At 39.7% G+C, this 25,245-nt stretch overlaps 1 protein-coding gene across 1 annotated transcript in view; it reads left to right on the plus strand.

Annotated features, from left to right (window-relative positions):
- The first annotated feature begins 3,215 nt into the window (after window positions 1–3,215).
- ANKFN1 (ankyrin repeat and fibronectin type III domain containing 1) overlaps window positions 3,216–25,245 on the plus strand; it is a 123,287-nt gene continuing 101,257 nt past the window's right edge. The window contains exons 1-3 of the mRNA XM_024757542.1: window positions 3,216–3,382; window positions 19,647–19,848; window positions 22,626–22,836. Coding sequence (XP_024613310.1) covers window positions 3,216–3,382; window positions 19,647–19,848; window positions 22,626–22,836 — 580 coding nt within the window. The remainder of the gene's footprint in view (window positions 3,383–19,646; window positions 19,849–22,625; window positions 22,837–25,245) is intronic.

The following is a 25,245-nucleotide window of genomic DNA, read 5'->3' on the forward strand; positions in this document are numbered from 1 at the left end:
TGCATATAATAAATGCTTTTCTTTCTTAATATTTATTGAGCATTTCCTATCTGCAAGACACTAGGCCAGGCGGTGTAAAGGCTGGAGGAAGAAAATTTGAAAAAGAAGTAAAATGCAATCCCTGTCTTCAAAGGAACTTTAATCAGTGAGACATGTTCACGAATAACCTAAGCAAGTGAACTAACCATGGGGGTGGAGCTGGGTGGAGGGGAAGTGCTGAGCATGGAACAAACATTCTCAATGTTCCAAATGAGAACACTGATATTATGAATGTGGAGGGTGGGGCGATGGTGGAGGGGCAGAGGGAAAGAAAGGGCAAGGCTGCTTTTAAACGCCATCTCTGAGCTGTGGTCATTATTCGAGTCCTGTCTAGGTCTGGCTGATCCAACCCATCTTTCCCCCAATACCAGAGTAATCTTCCTAAAGCAAGACTCTGATCATTTAATTCCCTATTCAGATGTTTGTTGTTGAATGAAACAGCATCAAATAATTGCAGGCTTATGTTAAGTGTTATGGAGAATACCAGTTTGTAGAAATGAGACAAACTCCAGGAAACAGCTGGAAAAAAAAAAAAGCAAGAACATGCTGTGAAAGTGCTGGGGGGTATGGGACAAAGTAAATGTGTGATCAGTATGGGCTGAGATTAATCGAGAAGGAATAATCAGAGGAGACAAGCATTCAGTGATGGCCACTTGGCAAGAAAAATTAGATGTACTAAGTGAACTTTAGGGTTCCTTTCAATTCTCAGACCCCTGTTATTCTTTGAGATGGTTTATTCATCATTCAGTAAATTCATGCTAAGCCCTTCAACAAAACACTCACTAAATATTTTTTGAGCACCTTCTATGTGCCAGGAACCGTGCTAGACACTGGAGATAGAGCAGGGAATAAAAGACTTTGCACTTAAACTCTTACAGTAAAATGGGTATGATTGATGTTAAACAAGTAAATGCAAGAAAATGTGATGGATATAATGATGGGAGGGTATAAGGTCCTAGGAGGACCACAGAGTGGGGACCCTAATAGCCCAGGGACTAGAAAAATATCCCTCAGAGATGATGTTTGAGTCAAGACTCTAAGACCGTACATGCGTTAGCCAGACAAAAGGGACTGAGCATTCAGACAGAAGAAAATCATATGCAGAATTCTGGGGTTAAGAGACAGTATGGCATGTCCAAGGAACTGAAAGACATTCAAAAAGGCTACAGCATGGAAGGCAAGTAGGAAGGTGGTAAGAAATTAGGCTAGAGGGATAGGCAGAGCCAGATTATGGAGAATTTTGCTAAAGTATGTTTGGGAGTTTATACTTATTGGCAGGCTTTTCATAACATTAAAGTATTTGGCACAGTGTATCTAGCCTACTAAGTAATAATAAATGTCTGTTGAGGGGTGGATTAATAAATGAACGGATGAATGAATGGCTCTCCTTTGCAATAGACACGGGCTCATGAAATGACTCAGTCTTGAGCATTTGCTCCAGAAAGCAATGCCACTATTACAGGCGGCATCATCCCCTTAGGTTTGCATAGCAGATTAAACTAATGACCCCTGTGAGGCAGCCCCTAACCTTAGTAGAATTACTCAGAGTCACCTGGCTTACCCCAGCAGATGGAATTTAAGTCAATCTGCATTAAAGTCAAAGCTTTCCTAGAGATAAGGGTAAAGTTTTACCTGGCAATCATTTAGGCTTAAGCTGTGAAAGGGTAGCCTGACTCTTTCTTAATCCTTGATGAAAAAATAGCCTTCTCAACCTCAAGGGCATGCATATTCCCAAATTAGATTATTTCTAGCAATGCTTCCATGGACGAATAAATTCAATGGGAGAAAGAGAGAAAAAATGTTCCAGAGAGAGAATTAACCTTTCAAATGAGAAAAGAAAAAGTAAAACAATTGTGTAAAACTTAACGGAACTCCTCCTTTGGGTACCCAGGTTTTATGTCACTGAACCTTACCTCGGATCCCAGCTCTAGAAGAGCCACTTGTTAGGGATGGGTAAGATGCTGTCTCTAGAAAGGGGGAGATTTTCAGGAATACAAGATACCATTCCCAGGATCCTAATGAATTACCAGGCCAAATATTAACACTCCACCCTCTGGTTTATAACCAAGAGATTTTCTCCTGATTTGCTACAGGGTCACATTCAACATAGGGGAGTTGATTCAGCTCCAGGTGTAAATCACAGACCAGCATCAGTGCCTAGTAAAAGGGTCCAAAATTATTTCTGAAGGCATCACAGAAGCTAAGCTTTCATCTGGCAGAAAGAGAATCTGAACAGAGCTTTAGAAAAGATTCTCAATGCTGTGGCTAGGGACGTGTGTGTATCTATGTGTGTATGTGTGTGCATGCACGTGTGGTATTCCTATATGCTCTCAATCAGCAATGCCTCCCTAAATTTAATAAGCAGCTGTGAAGGTCATTTGCCATTTTATTTCAGAGAGAAACATGAAAAGTGCCTACATAAGTGGCTTTCTAGGAAATCCATTCTGTGTGTCTTATTAGTCATATAAAGCATAACGATGTGAAAGGAGCCAGGTGCATCCAGATGAAGCTGGAATGGAAGCACTGGAATCTTTTTTCCTAAGACTGAGCCTTTTGATGTCCTAAGTCCCAAGTCTGCTGACTACTTTCTCAGAACCTGCTCAGGCTAAAACTCTAGCATTGGCTGAGCAGCCCCGACTGGATTGGGAGCTTTCTAAAGATGCCCCTAGTTCCTGCTGGGAGCTTGTAAAGGATTGCACTTGTGCCACAAGGTGAGAGGATGTGGCTGCCACCTGTGTGCTTCTGGTCCCAAGCAGCTGTGGGAGTAAGGGAGTGCCTGGCCCCGGGAGAGCTGTGGACCATTTGCAGTTACAGGTTGCTGGATGGGCTCCTGGACGCCAGACGATATTTCTTCCCCGGCAGTTAACATAGTGCAAAGCTAACTGGCTGCCTCATTGCCCCTTTGCTCATCCTTGAGTAACAATCCATTTCGATTCAGTCGTGTTTGCCATGTAGCTTGTTGTCCAGGCCAGCCTTTCCTGATGGGCCTCACAGTTACAATTTTACTAGATGCACAAGGTCTTGAGAAATCAAGCCTTCCCAGGGCTGCAGTGCCGAGCACACCTAGATTCTGAGCCAGGCTGTCTCCTTCCCCTACTGTCTCCCCGTGCATCATTTTCTCTTTTGTTTTGCATTAAGAGTAGCTTAGTGATCTTGGACTTCAGCTCTTGCCTGCAATGATCCTCCTCGCATTTTATTCTTTACACAGAATAGGAAGGAGGTTTGCTTGCTTTGCGCAGAGGCTGAGCCACAGGAGAAAGCAAAGCCAATGTGATTTATTGAATGAAATCACTGGACAATTACCAACAACTTGTTCCTCTGCTGCCTCAGACAACCTAAACTGGTAAGTCCCATTTATTGTTGTCTTTCTTCGTGTGAATGTGGGGCTTTCTTAGTTACCGATTATTTTTTAAATGTGTATGTGTTGCTGCGGTTTAAATGATTTTAAAAATCTGCATCTTCCAAAGTTAGCTGCAGGCAGTCTGTGAAGAATGCACACAAGACATACTGAGTGGTTCTGCAATAGCACATACACGTTTATGTGGATAGGTATGGATGGGGGTAGAGAAGCCCCATTTCTGATAATTGGTCATTGTGTTTGCAGCAAGCTTAAGGACATTTTGTGCTTGCATAACTGATTAGCATTAGCTATGAAAAATACATTATGCTTTTGTTGTGTAAGATCATTTTCCACTCGGGTTCCTGAGTGCCTACCAAATACTTGTTGGATCAGGTAAAGATGGATCCTGTCATGCTGATAATCCCGAATACAAATCCAGGCATATTGCGGTCTTTAATCCAGTCTGCAGGGTGGACATCCAGAAAGGAATGCCAGCATTTCGTCCATCCTGGGTGGGCATGCTCGTCAATAACGTCATGATAGTGATGCTGAGGGTACCTGCCAAGGGGACACAACAGACATGCATGCAAACCCTTGCCTGATCCACTGCCACTTTTACCCCCATGTTTCTTAAGTCCTTTACTCCATGAAGATATATGGTTGGGAGGATGCCCTAGGTTTGAAAGTGGGATATTTTGAGTTCCTGTTACCCATGCTGGTTGTTGGCCCAGCCAAGGCTGCTGGAAATACCATTGATAATCAAGGCTAAGTTTGCTTCTATGCTGGGCCCCCCCAAAAATCCCTGTACTCTCATTTAATTTTCTCATTTCCTAAATAAGATGTAAGCCAGTTTCTGCAGAGGGGGAAGGTGAATGGAGAAAGCTGTTGCTTTTCCTACCACCACCACCATGTCTCCTTAGTCTTTTGTTTGCCTGGCTACTGCAAGACTTTATGGCAGCATCAATCCATCTCTGGTGGGCTCAGGGTCCACATAAATGTTATATAGAATTTAATGTCTTTGGTGCACTCTATCTGCAGTATATCATTGGCTATTCAGATGAAGTTGTAGCCTTGGGTGCTGACAAGGATGGATGATGTTGGAACAGTGAGCAGCATGCTTCTTTAAATAAAAACCAAAGTTAAGAAATCTGAGAGATGGGTGGCGTTTTGCCTAGTAGAAAGTATCCCCAGGCCTCTCAATCACAAGAGCAGGGTCATTCTCCCACATGATTTGGCTGTTTCACAAATGATGGCATCCTAACAGAAAGGAGACAGCATTGCTTCGTGGTTAGAGATGTCAGGAAAGCAAGTCCCTTTTGCTGCTTCTGAGACTAAGTGTGTGTCTTTGAGAAATTCACTTACTCTCCCTGAATCTCCATTCCTCCACTCCTTCCATTCCTGATTGTTTCAAAGAAGATATGCTAAGCTCGATTAATGTATCCATGAGATACTACTTAAATCTTTCTTGTTAAAGGATGTAATAGGTAATTAAGATCATTGTTCATACATTTTAATCCAGAGATCATGCATCAGAAACCCACAAATGAGATTTTATGTGGGGATGAGGAGATGCCTGCCCCTTCCCCCATCTATTGGATATGGAGTAGTCTGAAGGGACCATGGTTACCCTTAGGGAATTAGAAGGGGAGAATAGAGGTGAAAAATGTCATTTTTTAAAAAACTTAAAATTCTGGGCTTCCCTGGTGGCGCAGTGGTTGAGAGTCCGCCTGCCGATGCAGGGGACACGGGTTCGTGCCCCGGCCCGGGAGGATCCCACATGCCGCGCGCCGAGCGCCTGGGCCCATGAGCCATGGCCACTGAGCCTGCGCATCCGGAGCCTGTGCTCTGCAACGGGAGAAGGCACAGCGGTGAGAGGCCCGCGTACCGCAAAAAAAAAAAAAAAACAAACTTAAAATTCAAATAAATAGGTCATGTAAATAATTTTTTTCACTATTGGTCAATAATAACTGATTTTCTATACCTAGGATGACAAGATACTGAAGGTCTTAAATGTCTGAAATAAACAAACGTGGAAATATTTGGGTGGAGTTAACTCAGGGATGAGAGAAACCTATGTATTGAATTTATGACAACTTTCAGATGTTCAAATTACCCCCATACCCATGTACATGGAATTAGCAGCTGTAAATGTACTGTGATTTCGTTCTAGAAGGCTCATTTACGAAAAAATCACACACAAAAAAAGTTCCATCTCTAGGATTGAGGTACCTGAAATTCTTTTATCAGGAATTCAGTTAAGTATTGCTGTCTTTTATTAAATACAGATATTTCTTAGGAGGAGTAATAAATTAAGCCACCAATACTTTATCATAAATGAATGTATTAAATGTTTTCTACCTCAGGGGAAACCCAAAGAATGCTGCATTAATATTATATTAATTATCCTGCTTTCTTTTGATTTCATACATGTCTCCAAGAACTTCCCTCATAATTAGTATTTCACTCTTGATCAGAAAACTAAGCAGTCTTTAGGACAAGCCAAGTCCTTTTTGTGTGGAATGCTTGGCTTAGACAATATCATCTAGATTTCTTCTAGGCCCTTGAGAGTCACACTGTGGAAAGCTGAACTTACCATCTTTCTCCTTTAAATCCACTCTTCTTCCTGTGTTCTTTTGTTTTGTTTTTTAAATTATTGGTGGAACCATTATTTGGCTAGTTAGCCAAGCAAAGCTCATAGAAGTTACCTTCATATTTCCTGATTCCTTTAGCCCTTCCACCCAATCACTAACAAAGCTTGGTCCATTTTACTTTCTTCATCTTTTTAATCTGTCCAGCCCTCTCCATCCCTACTGTCACATACTGTAGTTGAAGTCACCAGCTCTCACAGGGACTTCTTCAAGACCTTCAGACTTGGTTGTCACTTGTCACTGGTCCCACCACAACCCTCTCCCTTTCAAATCACCCTCTGGATGCCTCCAGAGTAATTCTATAAAAATGCAAATATCAGATTTTTCTTAAAGTCCTCTAGTGATTCCCTGTTGTGAACAGGTTGAAATCTATGCTTCTTAGAATGGTACGCGAAGTCCTTGATAGCCTGGCCCTGCTACCTCTCCAGGCTCCTTTCCGAAGTTCCTGGCATGGTGGATGAAATGTACCAGTGAACGTGTCAGAGCCCAGAAAAATACCATTAGGGCTCCTGTGGACATTGACTTACCAGCAGCACCATGACAGTTCACATTTCCATGTCCCAACCTGAGCTCTTCTACCTAGAATAACTTTTTATTTCCTTCCTAAATTCCTGCTTGGGCATCACCTTCTCTAATCCATTTTGCCACACCCCGTTCTCCCATGACCACCTCCTGTTACCCACGAAGTTACTCAATTATCCCTTTTGCTAATTCTTTGCTTTAGGCATTTGAGAGCAGTGTCTAGAGGTTAATTTATCAGATATAGACCCATATTACCTGGGCTTGAATCCCAGATCTGCACCTTAGAAGTGTCCCAGTTTCTTCCTGCGTAAAGTGGGGATGATAATAGTCCCTACTTCACAGGGCTGTTAAGGGATTCTGTGAACTGATATATATAAAGGCATTATTTTGAACAGTGTCTGGCTCACAGAAGGTGCCATAGAAGTAAAAGATATTATTATTCCATAATTTCACATATCACACTGTTTCATAGCCACATGCACTTGCATATCTGCCCTCCTTTTTAGCCTATGAGCCCCTTGGGGTACAGGGAGGGTAATCGGCTTATTCAATTTGCCTAGGATTTTCCCAGTTTTAGAACTGTAAGTCCTGCAACCAGGGAAACCCCTCAGTCCCAGGCTAACCAGGAGAGCTGGTCACCCTATGAGGACCCTATCTTATTCACCTTTGAATCACCAGGGTCTATCACAGGATACATAGGTTACAGAGTAGGCTATCCATAAGGGTTTACTGAACTACAGAACCAATATTAATTACCTTTTCACTTTCTACCTCATAAAGATGCTGTTAAACTTTAAAAATCAGTCTTCTTCTTGCTGTGAAGTCACAGCTGACTTTTCAAAACTTGTCACTGAATAACTGAATATGTTTTTTTTAAATGCACAGGAACTAGAAAGGATGATTCCACCCTGTTATATATCATCAGTGTAATAGAATTGGCCACCCTTTAGCAATCGAAGACATAACTGTCGTGTTAACAGCAGGGGAGAATGGGGGTGTCGTACTTTCTTTTCTATCTCGTGACAGGCAGGTTGAAGTCTGAAGGTCCCTAGTTCACATCACAGCCTGAAGAGTAACCCTGTCCCAGTCAGAAACATTCCCTTCACTAAATGTATCTGTCTACCCAGTTGTCAAGAATGGCTAGAGCTCCTGTTTCTAATATGCTTTGTCTTACAACCGCTCCTCACCCAAACTGGCTCAGATCATTTTTCACAGTACAAATACAGTAAGAAAGCCCCACAACCAAGATCCTGTGAGACAGGGACTCTGGACATGCCGGAACTCATAATGAGGGCAAGATCTTGTCTTCAGAATCATGGTCTAGGAAGAAGCTGACAGGCAGCCAGACCAAGATCCCTCAGGCAGAATAATAGCAGAGTTGCTAAGAGCACGAGCTTTGGAGTCAGAGTTCAAATGCTACCTCCTCCATTTACTGACTGTAGAATCTTGTACAAATTAATCACCTCTCTGGGCCTCAGTTTCCTTGTTTGTAAAATGAAGATGTAATAACAGTACTGACTTTCTCATAGGATTGTTATTACATTTTGCCTTAGCCTGAGGCAGAGTCAATTGCAAATATTCTATTAGGTATTGGGAGATATAACCTCAGGGCATCAAGAGTGAAGGAAAAAAGGGAAATGAGTCAAGGAAGGAGGGAAAACAAATACAGATGGTTTGTAACTGAACTAGCCAAGGCATCATAAGAAAACACATATGGCTGTTTGTTTGCCTGTGACTGCTTCCAAGAAGCCTTCAAAACAGTCCACAGGGAAGGAATGGAGAGGAAATTATCTGCTGGCTACTTCCAGTCTCCTGTCTCTCATTGGTCCAGTTTTTTCCATTTCCAGATAGTATTACCCAGTCCTTCCAGGTAGACATGAGTGAAGCTGAAGCCTCCCTCCATGGGTCTGGTTGGGTCAGAGCTGTTGCGGCTCTGTCACAGCAAGCATGATGGACCCACCCTTCACTTGAGACAGCTGGTGGCATTTAGAGACAGGGTGATGGCAACAGCCAAAGCTCTCTATTTGAGCAAGTGGCCAAAGCCCAGGGAACAGGTAGTTTTGAAATAAATCTGAAGAGACTCCACTCTCCACAGGTTATTCTCGCCATTTTGTACCTGGATTGATCAGGCTACTGTCACTCTTTCCTTACAGCTTGGCTCCAGGTATATTCACAGGTCCTCCAAAAGTGTAACTGAGATCAGGCCATAATATGTCAAAGAGCAGAAGTCTTTAATTTCCATGAAGTTCAATTTATCAATTTATTTTATGGTTTGTGCTTTTTGTGCCTCCTCTAAGAAATCATTGTCTTATTTAAGTTCACAAAGACTTTCTCCTATGTTTTCTTCTAAAAGTTTTACAGTTTTAGCTTTTGTAGTTAGTTCTATGATCTACTTCATTTTAAGTTAATTTTTACATATGATATGAAGTAGGAGTTGAGGTTCTTTTCTTTCTGGCGTATGTATACCCCATTGTTCCAGCACTATTTGTTGAAAAAATTCTTTTTCTCTATTGAATTACCTTGACACTTTTGTCAAAAATCAATTGATAATATATGTGCAGGCTATTTCTGGGCTCTCTACTCTGTTTCATTCACTTATATGTCTATCCTTATGCCACTTTCTTTATCTATATAGCTATCCTTACACCAGTACCATGTCTTGATTTTTGTAGCTTTATAAGTCTTGAAATCAGGTCATGTAAGCAACTTTGTTCTTTTTCAAAGTTGTTTTGACTATTTTAGATTCTTTCCATTTTCATACAGCTTGTCAATCAATTTCTAGAAAGAAAGAAAGAAAGAAAGAAAGAAAGAAAGAAAGAAAGAAAGAAAGAAAGAAAGAAAGAAAGAAAGAAAAGAAAAAAAAGAAAGGAGGGAGGGAGGGAGGAAGGAAGAAAGGAATGGGAGGGAGGGAGGGAGGAAGGGGGAGGAAGGGAAGGAGAAAGAGAGAAAGAGAGAGAGAGAAATAGAGAAAGGGAGAAAAAGGAAGAGAGAGAGAGAAAGAAAAAGAAAGAGAAAGAAAGAAAGGCTGCTAGAATTTTGATTGAGACTGAATTGAATCTATAGCTCAATTTGGAAGAACTGGCACCTTAACAATACTAGTTCTTCTGATCTGATCATGAAGAAGGTATATCTCTATTTATTTAGGCCTTCTTTAATTCACTCATTAATGTCATGTAGTTTTAAATGTATAGGTCTTGCATATATTTTGCTGCATTTAGTTCTATGTAGATTTTTGAGGATTTATTAGATTATTCTACAAAACTTTCATGTCATCTGCAAATGAAGACTGTCTTGCTTCTTTCTTTCCAATCTATATGCCTTTATCTTTCTTGTCTTACTTCACTGGCAAGAACGCCTAGAACACTAGAAAAGGTAGGAGTGGACATTCTTGCATTGTTTCTGATCCTAGGAGGACGCACTTGGTCTTTAATCATTAAATATAATGTTGGCTATAGGTTTTTGCAGATTCTCTTTATCAGGTTGAAGAAGTTCCCTTATATTCCTGAAACTGTTTTTAATCATAAAGGGATGTTGAATATTGTCAAATGCTGCTTTATCTGCATTTATTAAGAGGACCATATGATTTTTCCCCTTTATTCCGTTAATGTAATAAATTATGCTTGAACGTTACACTAACTTGCTTTCCTGCAATAAACCATGCTTGATCATGATGTATTATCCTTTTTGTATATTGCTGAAGTTTATATGCTAACATTTTGTTGACATTTTTTGCCTCTATGTGCATGAGAGACATTGGGCAATAGCTTTCTTTTCTTGTGATGCCTTTTTTTCTGGTTTTGGTACCAGGGCTTCAAAAATGAACCCAAATTTTAAAGAGGTTTATATAGGATTGGTATAATTTCTTTCCTAAAGGTTTGACAGACCATAACATTTAACATGACTTTTATTAAAGATTTGGGGATAAAAAAATTATTAGGATGCAAAAAAAAAAAATCATAAAACTAGAAATTAGCTTTCCCATAGAGAATCTCTGCCTGGTTAACTATCTCCTAAAGTCTAGTCCTGTATCCATGTTGCAGAGACCAGCACACCTTCAATCTGTGTCCCCTGCTCTTTGTAACTCAGGTCTCCTAATCATCTTTCATGGAAGAATATATATATTTTCTTTCTTTAGAGCAAATCCCGAGTCTTATTAAAGTTTTATTATTACTAAAATAATACCTTAAAATTGATTAATAGTGGTACACCCATACAATGGAATACTATTCAGCAATAAAAAGTGAAGAACTACTAATAGACATGACAATATGGATGACTCTCAAAATAATAAAGCTGAGTTAAAGAAGCCAGGTAAAAATATAGGTGGCCAACAGGCACATGAAGAGATGCTCAGCATCGCTAATTATTAGAGAAATGCAAATCTAAACTACAGTAAAGTATCACCTCACACCAGTCAGAATGGCCATCATCAAAAAGTCTACAAATAATAAATGCTGGATAGGGTGTGGAGAAAAAGGAACCCTCCTACACTGTTGGTGGGAATGTAAACTGGTACACCCACTATGGAGAACAGTATGGAGGCTCCTTAAAAAACTAAAACTAGAGTTCACATACAATCCCACTCCTGGGCATATATCCAGAGAAAACCATAATCCAAAAAGATATATGCACCCCAATGTTCACAGCAGCATTATTTACAATAGCCAAGACATGGAAGCAACCTAAATGCCCATCAAAAGATGAATGGATAAAGATGTGATTTATACACACACACACACACACACACACACACACACACACACACACACACACAGTGGAATATTACTCAACCATAAAAAAGAGTAAAATAATGCCATTTGCAGCAACATGGATGGACCTAGACATTATCATATTAAGTGAAGTAAGTCAGAGAAAGACAAATATCATATGATATCACTTATGGGGATTATTAAATAATCATACAAATGAACTTATTTACAAAACAGAAATAGACTCACAGACATAGAAAACAAACTTATGGTTACCAAAGGGAAAAGGAGGGGGAGGGATAAATTAGGAGTTTGGGATTAACACATACACACTACTGTACAGTAAGTTCCCTACATGCGAACCTTCAAGTTGCAAACTTTCAAAGATGCAAACGTGCATTAGTATGTCCAACCACATAAGTTAGTTCATGTGTCTGGCGTACGTTGTCATGTTCATGCACCCTCTACAAGTGGTGGCGCTTTTGTGTACTTTCCTGTACAGTACTGTATAGAGTACAGTAGTACAGTACCTTTATTTCAAGCTAGAGCTGCAAGAGGACAATTTCATTGAACTCTTTGCTGTGCAACACAAGGAGTTTACTAATGAAGACCTGATGGAGTTGGAGGCCCAGAGAAAGGACACAGAGAGACAAGAGGAAGAAGAAATAACTGAAGAACTGAAGAGATTCACAATGTAGGAAATGGCAAGGGGATTTTCTTTATGTAAGAAGGCACTGTTAGTTTTTGAAGCACAGGACCCAAACGTAGAATGGTACACAAAGGTTGCAGCAGCCGGTCAGAATGCAATCCAGTGCTACCATATTATCTATGATGAGAAAAAAAGAGCTACTACCCAGACATCACCGGATCGTTTTTTCAAGAGGGTAGATAGAATTGAATCCAGCAAGGAACCAGAACCTATGCCATCAATGTCACGTGTGAGCAAAACTGCAGCTTACCCTCCATTCCCTATTGCTGATGATCCTTCAGCTCTACCATCTCCCACCTCCTCTCCCTCCTCCGGTCAGTAACTCTTCTTGCCTGTTCACACGATGCCAGCCACTCGATGCCAGCTGTTGTACTGGACTACTGTACCTTTCAAGGTACTGTACAGTAAGATTAAAAATGTTTTGTTTTTTGTGTTTGTTTTTTATGTATTATTTGTGTGAAAAGTATTATAAACCTACTACAGTACAGTACTATATGGCCGATTGTGTTAGTTGGGTACCTAGGCTAACTTTGTTGGACTTATAAACAAATTGGACTTATGAACGCACTCTTGGAATGGAACTTGTTTGTATGTAGGGGACTTACTTGTATATAAAATAGATAAACAACAAGGACCTACTGTATAGCACAGGGAACTATATTCAATACCTTGTAATAACCTGTAACAGAAAAAAATCTGAAAAAGAATATACATATTCTTATGTATAACTGAATCACTTTGCTGTGCACCTGAAACTAACACAACATTGTAAATCAACTATACTTCAATTTTAAAAAATTAAAATTAAAAAAAAAGAAATGCTACCATTAAAAAAAAAAATTGACCCTCGGGACTCCCCTAGTGGCACAGTGGTTAAGAATCCACCTTGCCAGTGCAGGGGACACGGGTTCAATACCTAATCCGGGAAGATCCCACATGCCGTGGAGAAACTAAGCCTCTGCACCGCAACTATTGAGCCTGTGCTCTAGAGCCCACAAGCCACAACTACTGAGCCCACGAGCCACAATTACTGAGCTGGCGCACCACCACTACTGAAGCCCAGGTGCCTAGAGCCCATGCTCCGCAACAAGGGAATCCACTGAAATGAGAAGCCCATGCACCGAAATGAAGGGTAGCTCCCACTTGCCCCGACTAGAGAAAGCCCGTGCATGGCAAGACCCAATGCAGCCCAAAATAAATTAATTTATTTTTAAAAATTGACCCTCAAATAAAGAAGAAGAATCCAGGTTAAAAAAAAAAAAAAGTGAATGATGATGATTCCACTTGTATGAAATTCCATAAAATGAAACCTAATCTATAGTATCAAAAAGCAGACCAGTAGCTGCCTGGAAACAGCAGGCCTAAAATAAATAGATGTTCAAAAAATATTTATTGAACATCTGTTTATTTCAGGCACTCTGTTAAACAATTGGTATGTATTATCTAAAACTTTAATATCCCTTTAGACATGACTATTAAAATTGAGATGGGACCACTGTTAAGATGAGGAAATTGAAGCTAATATTTTGCTAAATATCATACAGCTAATTATATCTAATAAAATTATTTGAATAATTTTCTAATAAGTAGAAAACACAAAACCTAAAAGTAGATCAGCCTTGTATCAAAGTCCTTACTTTTGTATCAGAGTCCTTACTTTTGACACTGTGCTTAAAACCACTTCCTTCAGGCCTCTATCATTTTCTGGTGAAAAACCAGCTGTAAATCATTTTGAGAATTCCTTGTACATAATGAGTTATTTCTTGCTTGTTGTTTTCAAGATTTTCTCTTTGTCTTTAGCTTTTGACAGTTTAATTATGATGTATCTAGGTGTGAATCTCTTTGACTTTATCCAACTAGGTGTTCACTGAGATTCTAGGATGTGTAAGTTAATGTTTTTCATCAATTTGGGGATGTTTTTGGCCATTATTTTTTCAATATGCTTTCTCCTCCTCCTTCTCCTTCTGGAATGCCTATTATATATATGTTGGTACATTTGATGGTGTCACACAGATCTCTAAGACTCTGGTTCTCTTCATTATTTTTTTCCATTTTGCTCCTAAAACTGATTTCAATTGACCTATCTTCAAGTTTGCTGATTCTTTCTTCTGCCTGCTCAAATATGATACTGAGTTCCTCCAGTCAATTTTTCATTTCAGTTATTGTACTTTTCAACTCCAGAATTTCTACTTGATTCTGGCTTTTTTTTTTTTATAAATTCTACCCTGTATTTGTGTTTGTTTTTTATGTATTATTTGTGTGAAAAGTATTATAAACCTACTACAGTACAGTACTATATGGCCGATTGTGTTAGTTGGGTACCTAGGCTAACTTTGTTGGACTTATAAACAAATTGGACTTATGAACGCACTCTTGGAATGGAACTTGTTTGTATGTAGGGGACTTGTTTGTATGTAGGGGACTTACTTGTATATAAAATAGATAAACAACAAGGACCTACTGTATAGCACAGGGAACTACCCATCATTCTCATAGTTTCCTTTATTTCTTTAGACATGAATTCCATTAGTTCTTTGAACATATTTAAGATATACAATTTAAAGTCTTTGTCTAAATGGAATATTACTCAGCCACAAAAAGGAACAAAATTGGGTCATCTGTAGAGATATGGATGGACATAGAGACTGTCATACACAGTGAAGTAAGTCAGAAAGAGAAAAACCAATAACATATATTAACGCATATATGAGGAATCTAGAAAAATGGTACAGATGAACTGGTTTGCAAGGCAGAAATAGAGACACAGATGTAGAGGACAAACGTATGGACACCAAGGGGGCAAAGGGGGTAAGTGGGATGAACTGGGAGATTGGGATTGACGTATATAAACTAACATGTATAAAATAACTAATGAGAACCTGCTGTACAGCACAGGGAACTCTACTTCACTTAGCTGCACAGTAGAAAGTAACTGAACATTGTAAAACAACTGTACCCAAAATAAATAAATAATAGATAGATAGATATTAAAAAAAATAAAGTCTTTGTCTAATAAGCCCAACATGTGGACTTCTTCAAGGGCAATGTTAATATACTGCATTATTTCCTGTGAATGGAAAAATTTTTTGTTGTTTCTTTACATGTCTCATATTTTTTTCTGTTGAAAGCTAGGCATCTTAAATAATGTAATGTGGCAACTCTAGAAATCAGATTGTCCTCTAACTGAATTTGTAAAGTACAGAACTATATCTGTAAAGTCTGTATTCTTGTCATATGTGGCCACTGAAGTCTTTGCTTGGTTAGCTCAGTGGTCAGCTAATGACTGAACACAAATTTCCTTAAAGGCCTAGAACTGATCTTGGCAAAGAGGTTCTATGTATATGTTGGGGCACACCTTCAAGACTCATCAGGCAGTTGACAGCTCTGCCTTAGCCTTCACATCCTGCTGGCACAGAGCCTCAAAGTCAGACAGAGATGAGAGCTTAGGACCTTCTCAGGTACTTTATGAGAATGCTCTCAGCTCTGGGCATGCCTGTGACCTGCTAGATCCCCAGGAATGTGTCAGAACTTTTCAAAGCCCTCTATGGACATCTAATTCCTCAACTTTTCCTTTTACGCTTTTTGGTTATCTACTGTTTGCTACCATTCTTATCCACCACCTCAGGCAGCTGTGATATTAAGCCATTGCTGATGTTTGTTTTCAATAGATGCCCCAGAGGAAAAGGTTATGTGCACTTGGTGAACTCAGAGTCAAATAAATTAAAAAAAAAAAAAAAAAAAAAGTCTTGTGAGTGAGTTCTTCCAGGGAACCACCAGAAGTGTCAAATAATGATGATTCTCTCAAAATGGGGTTTTAAAGACGCTCCATTACTATTCTGCACCATCCAGTGGCTGCCAGGCTACTGGTTTTTACTATGAATGTAGGCTGTTTAGTCTTCAAGGCTACCACAGAGCTGAGGAATATGGGAATGAAGCAAGTTAAAAATGCCACAAAGCTTACTATTCTTACCAAATTCAGTTACTTTTCTTGAATAAACACTTCCTGGATTGCTTCAAACCTTTGGTTAATTTCCAGGGTTCTGAAAAATTAATTCTGACAATTTTTGCTGATGTTCTCATTGCTTTTATGTAGAAGAGGATTTTCAGAGGTCCTTATTTTGCCATTCCCACTGTCATACTTTTCTTTTGTTTTTAATATTTCTGTGAAATGTTTAATTAGGTGTACCACTTGTAAATGGCCATTTAAAAATCTCAGTTGGAGAGTTTTGCCTTTTATTAGGAACAGTAAACCATCTGAATGTATTGTGCTCACATATTCAGTCTTAATCCTACTCCTTCATTTTATATTTCTATTTATTATGTTTCCTAATTTTGTTTCTTTTTATTTCCCAAGTATTTTTAGACATCTTTATTCCTCTCTTCCCTCTAACAGTCTGAAGCTCTACTTGGTACTTCTGTTTTACCATAACTTACTGTAAACATACACACTAAAATATCTAAACGTATTTTTATCAAAATAAAAATGAAGTACAGTAAATACATAAAATCAGATTCAAAACAATGTTTACAACAAACAAAACTATTTAAATTATTACAGTGTACTTTGGTGTTTCTGGTTTGGGAAGAAGACTTGAAGTAACCTTAATAATTGCTGCTAGTTACTGAGTGGCTACTATGTACCCAACAGGATGCATACCTTTTGTTAATTCATTTAATCTTCACAACTCTGTAATAAACCTTTTTATATACTACACAGACTCAGAGAATTTTATTAAAGTGCCCAAAGTTACACAGATTACAGATAAAAATATCATGGTTCAAGCTTGGGTCTGCCAAATTCCAGAGCCAAAGCTCCTCTGCTTCTCAAACGCTTTTCCCTTTCCATGGTAAAAATGTAAGAGCACATTTAGCTGGCAAGGGTGTGCATGTTTATGAGAACAGATAATAGAAAGTTGTCTTTCTCAGTATCTCTCATCAGACAAAATTTTAAATATAGAGAAGGAAAAGAAAATATAATGATAGATGAAATCTAGAAAAACAGAAACGTGCTAAAGGATGACCTGGAAGGAAGGGACAGCTGGGGTACTATGAGAAGGAAGTCAAAGAGACAGAGAAAGTCAACCTATTTTGAGTGAAGGGAACAGACAGGAGATGAGCAAAGACAGAAGTGACCATGTGGGTAGGTGTCATCAGTTAGAGGGCAAGTCACTGGAATTTGATCAATCGACAAGAATTTATTTACTGGACTCCAGGGCACTGTGGGAGATACTAAAGAATGTAGTTATTTGGGGAATGATAATGATGTAGACAAGACAGATGGCTTAATGCTGAAGGAAAAGGCTAGAGACAGGAGGCAGAAGTAAATAAGTAAAGGCAATCCCCATGTAAGCTAGCTTGCATATCAATCTGGAATTTCTGTGGGAATGGTTAAGACATAGAGGAAGTGCTATGGCTGCTATTGAATTATAGGTAAAAGATTTGTAGGCAGAAAGAGGAAGATGCCAAATCACCTACTGCTTTTGTGTAAATTAAAAGATTATTAAAAATTAATGAAAATATACCCACATGTACATACACACTACAGACAGTGCTTTACATCCTCCTTCCAAATGTAAATGTGGCCGTTTGGCTGAGAATGGGTAGGGCCTGATGAATATGACTAATAGTGAATAGGTCTGACCTCCTCAGAAGGCACCAGGAAGTCTGTGTTGGAGAAAATTACAAGCAAGACTTAAAAGGTGCCTAAAGACATTCAACCATGTAATGAAGATGGATCTCCATTTGTTAAAGTGCAAGGAAGTCAAGGTTCGTTGGTGCTAGTGGACATGGAACCCAGTTCAGAAGCATGAGAGGAAATGAGCTTTCTGGGTAGACCCTTACTATATTATATGTAATAGACTCTCAAATGTGCATTCATTTACTCTGAAGTATCGGCTGCGTATCTTCTACAATAAATATGATAGCTGCCAGAAGTCTGCCTACATTCTAAGCTACTTACATTCATTATCTCAACAAATCCTCACAACCATAATATGTAGTTGTTGTTATTTTCTCTATTTCAAAAATTAGAAAAATGAGATGCAGACATGTTACGTAACTTGCCCAAGATCCCATTATCAGTAGGTGGAAGAGGAGATTCACATCTTAATCTCTGTTATATTTCTTTTACCCTGAGACAGGCACATTTTAGGTACTGGGGATATAAAAAGTAATATTTAGCAGTCCTTGCTCTTGTGAAGCATATAGACCAGCTGGGAGACAGAAAGCCGAGCAAACAGTTGTAACGTGGTAAAGTATTTACTGTAACAAGCACATACTGAGTGAATGAGTAAAGAAATATCCAAATTTGCCCTGGAGTGTCAGAAACTACTTGAGCATAGACTTTAAGGATCAACAATTGTTTCCTAGGGGATGCAGGCACAGATGGAATTTTAATACATACAGAGCAGTGCATACAAAGACCCAGAGGCAGCAAAGAGTTTGAACCACTTAGGAAACTCTAAGGAGATCAGAAAGACTGAAACCTATAATGTAGAAGTACAGTACCAGATGAAGCTAGAGAGGCAAGCACTTGTATGTAAAGCTAAAGAATATGGTTATATCCTGTAGGAGTTGGAGAATCACTGAAGTCAGTGCTGTGAAGAGTTTGGTCAATAAAAGAGATTCTACGTGGTATTATATCAGAGTCCATAAAGCTATAAAAATTCAAGGACTGAAGATGTCCTAAGGGTCACGGCTAAGTGGCAATGGCAGCATTACCAATGGAAGACTCCACTGGATATTTGAGGGCAGGTGGTGGGAAGGCAGCTGCATGCTCCAGAGGCCTGGGTCCAATGTACCAGAGGCTGCACCAGGGGTGGAGACACCTTGCACATAACTGCCTTAGCCAATTATTTCATTCATACATTTGTTCATCCAATACACACATGCTAGGCAGCAACAGCCTTGGTAGCATCAATATTTCAATAGCAATACCCAACATAATGATGGACAGCCTTTGAAATCCATAGCTAACCTCCTGGAAATTGACCTCAGGTATGACGTTGGTGAGGACCCGTTTAGAGATTTGTGGAACAGCAGTCAAATACTACTTGGAGAATGCCAGTACTAAGTGTCCTGGAGGACACTATCTGAAGTATCTGGGGTGAGCAGGGATGAGCCTATCGGTACAAATTCCCCAAAGCTCTGGGCACTGCGATAGTCCAACAAATCTTGGACAACAGGCACAGTTTAACACTTTTGAGAGAAGGGGGATCTGCAGGAAACAACCACACTCTTTTATACACCCAACAGAAGACAGCATCTAGAGTATAAGTAGCAAAATTCCAATTATATATAGCCAAGAATAATTGAACAGACTCCCTGGGTTATAGAATTGAGATACTTCCTCCCAGTGGGACAGAGATCAAAAGATTTTTCGTAGAGGCTCAAGTCATATATGTTTGTATGTAAATGCACATGTTTATATAGTAAATGGATGTTGTCATTTCATTCTTGCCACCAATTCGCTATGTGGCCATAAACAAGCTGCTTCCCTTCCCTGGGTTTCAGCTTCCTCATCTATAACATGAAAAAGCTGGATCTGATGATCTCTAAGGTCCCTTCCAGCTATAATATTTTATTAGGATTCCAGATGGTTACTGGGGATGATAAAATTTTTTGTCAACTTATAATTATGTTGTGTAAATTATTACGACATTAGATTTTTCTCCTCTTAGGAATTGCCGTGTGAAAATGACCCAACAAATGCAGAATTTACATCTTTCTCAGTCAAAAAAACATAGCGCCCCATCATCTCCCAGTGCTGCCAAACGCCTGTACCGGAACCTCTCTGAGAAACTGAAAGGGAGCCACTCTTCGTTTGATGAAGCCTCTTTTAGAACAAGAACTGACCGGCTGAGTCTCAGAAAGACTTCGGTGGTAATAAAACTCTTTATTTTCATCTTGGTTTGATTAGTGCAGTTGTGTTTGGATTTAAGGAGATACTACGATGATCCACGTTTACTCCAGAACCTGATGTTTGCAAGTTTATAAATGTTGAAAGTCAGGTAAGGTAGGAACTGCACATATATATGTTAGTCGAAGTTTAAGTGACTGTGAGATTTTCCCTTTCTTTTTCTTAATTTCTTTTCCTTTATTTCCCTTAGTTTTTCTTTCTCTAATAGACCAAAGAGCCCACAAAATAGCAGCTTGACAAATATGGAGTTTGAGATTAAATAGGCTTTCTGAGAGATCCAGTGTTCATTCAAATCCAGTGTTCATTCAAATATTGAATGAACAATGAACAATATTTTATTTATTTATTTGTAATGTATACCCCATATGCTTTCCAAAGGCGTTCAAGACAGAATCCAGGCAAAAACAAAAAAAAATGCACATGTATTATACAATGGTAAATAAATCAATAGCGATGGTGATTGTGGGGGACAGCAAGGGAGCAAGAAAGGGAAAAAGAAAGAAAGAAGGAAGGGGAGGAGGGTGGGAGGGAGGAAGGAAGGAAAAAAACTGGAAAAAGAAAATAGTGGGGATGGAAATAGAAATAGATATACCAAAAACCTAGGCAAATACAGTACCTAAAATTTATCATTACATTTACCTCTGAGTTCCTAGTCAGTCAAAGCAGAAGGGAAAGGACAATTGGTAATAGCATTCCATTAGCTAATAACTGCAAGTATACCAAATGAATATCTTCCTGTTGCTAAGTCCTCTGGCTTCTATAAGATGTCATAGTGAATTATGTAATGGAGAATAAAGAGTAGTACTGGGGATGTTATAAACATTCTCACATAGCAGTTTCTTATACTGCCCCTCAGTAGAAGCTGAGGGCATAATATTATCATGCTCAGCAAGGGTATTTCTGCAGGGGGTAATGGCACCATTTGTTTGAGCTTAAAACAGAAATGAGCCCTAGCCTTTCCAGATAGAAGCATACTAGAGTTTGCCAACAAAAGCATGGCGAAGGAAATGACTTAAGAGTGAGAGCAAGTATGGCACAGGAGAAATTAGACATACTAAGAATCACAAACAAATACACAACTGTGTTGTTTGGACAGGGCAGCATTTTAACTTTGCACTCATTTGTTTTCTAGTTTGTTTTCTCATTTCAAACTCATCTTCTGGGAGGGCTTGGTTGTGGCTGAGTTACGGCCTAAGCATCAGAGGCTGTTCAGCTTAGCAGATTGTCGACAAAACACTTTTTGGTTCAGCAGACTGCCATGTAGCAAAGAGAGCTGCATATCAAACAGTTCTATCCCCTGGGTCCCCTCTGTCAAAACAAGCATTTGCATAATAGCTTTGTGTTTTCCTCCAATTTCATTCATGTGTTACGCACTCAGCTATGTCGACCTGTAGCCTTTGAATGGGAGAATTGATTTTTGATGAGACTAAAAATAAAACCTGCCTACCTAAACATGTGGTTACTGAAGACCTTCCACATTTTAACCAGGCAACCACTATGCTAGCTCAGGACCATTGGTATTTCAACATGTTTAAACACCTGGCAACTCTTGAAGAAGATACCAGATAAATGTATGAATAGTATATGTGTTGCTCTTATCCCATGAGCTACAGAAATATGTATTTGAGAGAATTCTAAAGCGTTTCTCCTTTGCTTACTATTAATCCCCTGAAAGAACTTTTCAAAGGAAAGATACTGTCTTTAGCTATTCTCTTCTATAGGTGATTTGTATCCTATGAATATTCAACTTTTGGCCCTCTCAGGCCCTAAAAGCAATTGCCACCCATTCACTGAAACCTTCCCTGGACACCACCTCTTGAGCCCCTCACCTGAGGTCTCAGAAATGCCAGGTATTCAGTGGCTGGGGCTCAGGGTTGAGAAAGTGTAGAGGTTAGTATAAAGGAGTCTAGGAGTTAGGGAGTCAGGCAGTGTGGACCTACTAGAGATTTGTAAATAAGGAAGGGACATGTAGCAGTGTAAATTTTAGAAAGACTACTCGTATCAATATGGAGTAGGGATGGAGGAGACTAAGACTAGCAACAGGTAGGTCAGTGCCATGATCTGGTAACAGTCTGAGAAACAGTCAAAACACGGGGACGGAAAGGGAGGGGATGAGTTTGAGAAACAGAGAAAGTATATTCCAAGCTAGTCATAATTTAAATTACCTGTGCTGTGTTATCTATGCCAGCGTTATCCAAACTGTGTTTGGTAGAACCTTATTCCAGGACAGTTAAAACAAATATAATGAAAAATATGTTCTGTGAAAAAATATTTGAAACAGGTCATATTTCTCACCTATTAGAGAGTCATAATTGCATGTTAAAATTACTAAAGGGCTTGAGGGGTCTTACAATAAAATAATGCAGTAACTTGGTTTAATCTAATGTTTACCAAATTCATTTGACCACATGCTACTTTCTTCATAGAACACCTTATGACGGCCTACTGAACAGTATTCCACAAAAGACTGGTTTGAGAAAAACTGATGTTTGCTCTTATCTATAGACTGTATTCTATATTGTCTCAATGCATCTAAACGTACAGATCTTTTCAATGTTCATTAAAAAAGATGGAGGGAGGGTCCAACAGTGTTTACTTTGGAGACCTTGGAATAAATAGCAGTTATACCACTTATAAGTGGGAATGCAGTCACTGAAGCAGTCCCTAAAATTCAAAACAGCTAGGCCATGAAGACAAGCTGGTCTATGAAATTGTGCGAACCTGCTTCATGCTTTTCCAGAACTTCCAGGGCAATGAAGCCATGTTTGAAGCAGTTGAACAGCAAGACATGGATGCTGTGCAGATCCTCCTGTATCAGTACACGTCGGAAGAACTAGATCTCAACACACCTAACAGTGAGGGACTGACACCTCTGGATATTGCCATCATGACCAACAATGTGCCCATTGCTAGGATTCTTCTGAGAACAGGGGCCCAAGAAAGTCCACACTGTAAGTAAACTCAAGAATAAAACATGTACTGTTAAGGCCAGACCGCAGCTTTATGCCACCGAAATAGCCATTGCTGGCCCTTAGAATGAATGGTTGACTAAGCATAGGCTCTGAAATCCTTTACGTGTTTTCATGAACTTTCATGCAAACAGTGATAGTGTTTATCAGTCTAGGCATCAAGTTACGTTCTAAATAGAATACACAGAATGTTATTGAAAAGGAACCTCAAAGGAACTTCCTCGTAAGAATTGAATGCAAGTTTTAAGATATGTGAAAGACTCCAAGTGAGGCTATAGCACAGGGCATATACATAGAAAAAAGAATGAGATAGAAAAGAGAATGAGTATGTGTGTGTTAATGTCTTTCTGTCCACAGTCAATATGGTGGTTCCATTCATTCATTCAACAAACAGTGAGGAAAGGGCATGTTCTAAGTACTAGGAATGCAGTGGTGAACAAGACAAAAATCTCTACGCTCAAAGAACTTACGTACTAGGGGAGTAGATTTCCAACAATCAAGTAAACAGATAAATTAATATATAAATTCAAATAGTGATATATAAATTCAAATAGTGATAAATACTATGAAGAAAATAAAGTGAATGAATGGGTGGAGATTGATGGAGTGGGGACTATTTTAATAGAGTTGGGCAAGAAAAGCCTCTCTAATGCAGTGACATTTGAGCCTAGTCCTAGGCAATATCAAGGAATGAGCTATGAGAAGATATGGGGTCAAATTTTAGGCAGAGTGAATGGCAAACAGAAAGGTTCTGGGGCAAGTAGGAAAGAGACTGCCATATCTGAAGAACAAGAAGGCCGGTGTGGCTAAAGCAAAATGAACATAGGGGAGAGTGATGGCTGAGGGACAAGTCACAGGGACCAGATCATACAGGAGCAGATTAGCCAAGGTGAGAAGTTTCACTTTGAGTTTAAGTGTGATGGGGAGACAGTGAAACAGTTTAAGCAGATGAAAGACATATTCTGGGGACTTCCCTGGCAGTCCAGTGGTTAGGACTCGGTGCCGTAACTGCTGGGGCCCAGGTTCAATCCTTGGTCAGGGAACTAAGATCCTACAAGCTGCGTGGCATGGGAAAGAAAGAAGGAGGGAGGGAGGGAGGGAGGAAGACATATTCTGCTTTATATTTTAAAAGATCACTACAGGGCTTCCCTGGTGGCGCAGTGGTTGAGAGTCAGCCTGCCGATGCAGGGGACCCGGGTTCGTGCCCCGGTCCGGGAAGATCCCACATGCCGCAGAGCAGCTGGGCCTGTGAGCCATGGCCGCTGGGCCTGTGCGTCCGGAGCCTGTGCTCCGCAGCAGGAGAGGCCACAGCAGTGAGAGGCCCGCGCACCACAAAAAAAAATAAATAAATAAAAATTAAAAAATAAAAGATCACTACAGCCGTCTGTGGAGAATACACAGTGGTTAGGGCAACTGTGAAACTGTGAAAACCAATTAAGAGGCTATTCTAATGGTCCAGGAGACAGATGCCAGTTGCTTGGACTAGCACCGTAGTGACATTGGTGGTGACATTGATGGTGAGCAGCGGTGGAATTCTGAATGTACTTTTTAACGGCTTTATTGAGATATAATTCACATGCCATACAATTCACTCACTTATCGTGTACAATTCAATGGTTCTTAGTATATGCACAGACTTGTGCAACCATCACCACAGTCAATTTTAGACCGTTTTCATCACCCCAAAAGAAACCCCATACCCTTCGGCTATCTCACCCCAACCTCTCCACTCCTCCCAGCCTTGGGCAACCACGAATCTACTTTCTGTTTCTATAGATATGCCTCTTCTGGAGATTTCATATAATCAGAATCCCATCGTATGTGGTCTTTTGTGAATGGCTTCTTTCTGGATGTATTTTGAAGTAGAGCTGATAGTACTTACCACAGGGAACTGCTCTCAGGTCATAGACCCCGCCCAGGAGTGGATGGGATAAAATCATATAGCCCTTGCCCTGTGCCAGGCACTATTCTGAGCACTTTACATGTATTGACTCCTTTAATCCTCACACAACGTTCTGAGGGAGGCACTCATGTTCCCTTAGGTGCAAACTCTCTGACCCAATGACCACAATGGCTCTGAGCCACAGTTTTTATGTTTCCTGAAAGAAAAAAGTAAACTCATCAAATTGTTAGTTTCACTAATACTGATTCACTCACTTCCAAGTGGTGAGACCCAGAAGGCTGACAGAGAAGCGAGCAAATATATAATTAGAGGTCACATCTCTGCTCCTAAATTTCATAAACCCCTGCCACCCAAAAACTAGGTACAGAGGCAGAACCTTGTATCATAAAACTCTTTATTTTAAAAATGCTAAACTCACCACGTCCATGTCAAAAAGAATGAGGACTTGGGTTCAGTAGCATTGGGGCTCTTCAATAAGAGCTCCAGCA

The sequence above is a fragment of the Neophocaena asiaeorientalis genome, unplaced genomic scaffold (genome assembly GCF_003031525.2).
Source record: "Neophocaena asiaeorientalis asiaeorientalis breed wild unplaced genomic scaffold, Neophocaena_asiaeorientalis_V1.1 scaffold327, whole genome shotgun sequence".
In the NCBI taxonomy this organism is placed as follows: domain Eukaryota; kingdom Metazoa; phylum Chordata; class Mammalia; order Artiodactyla; family Phocoenidae; genus Neophocaena; species Neophocaena asiaeorientalis.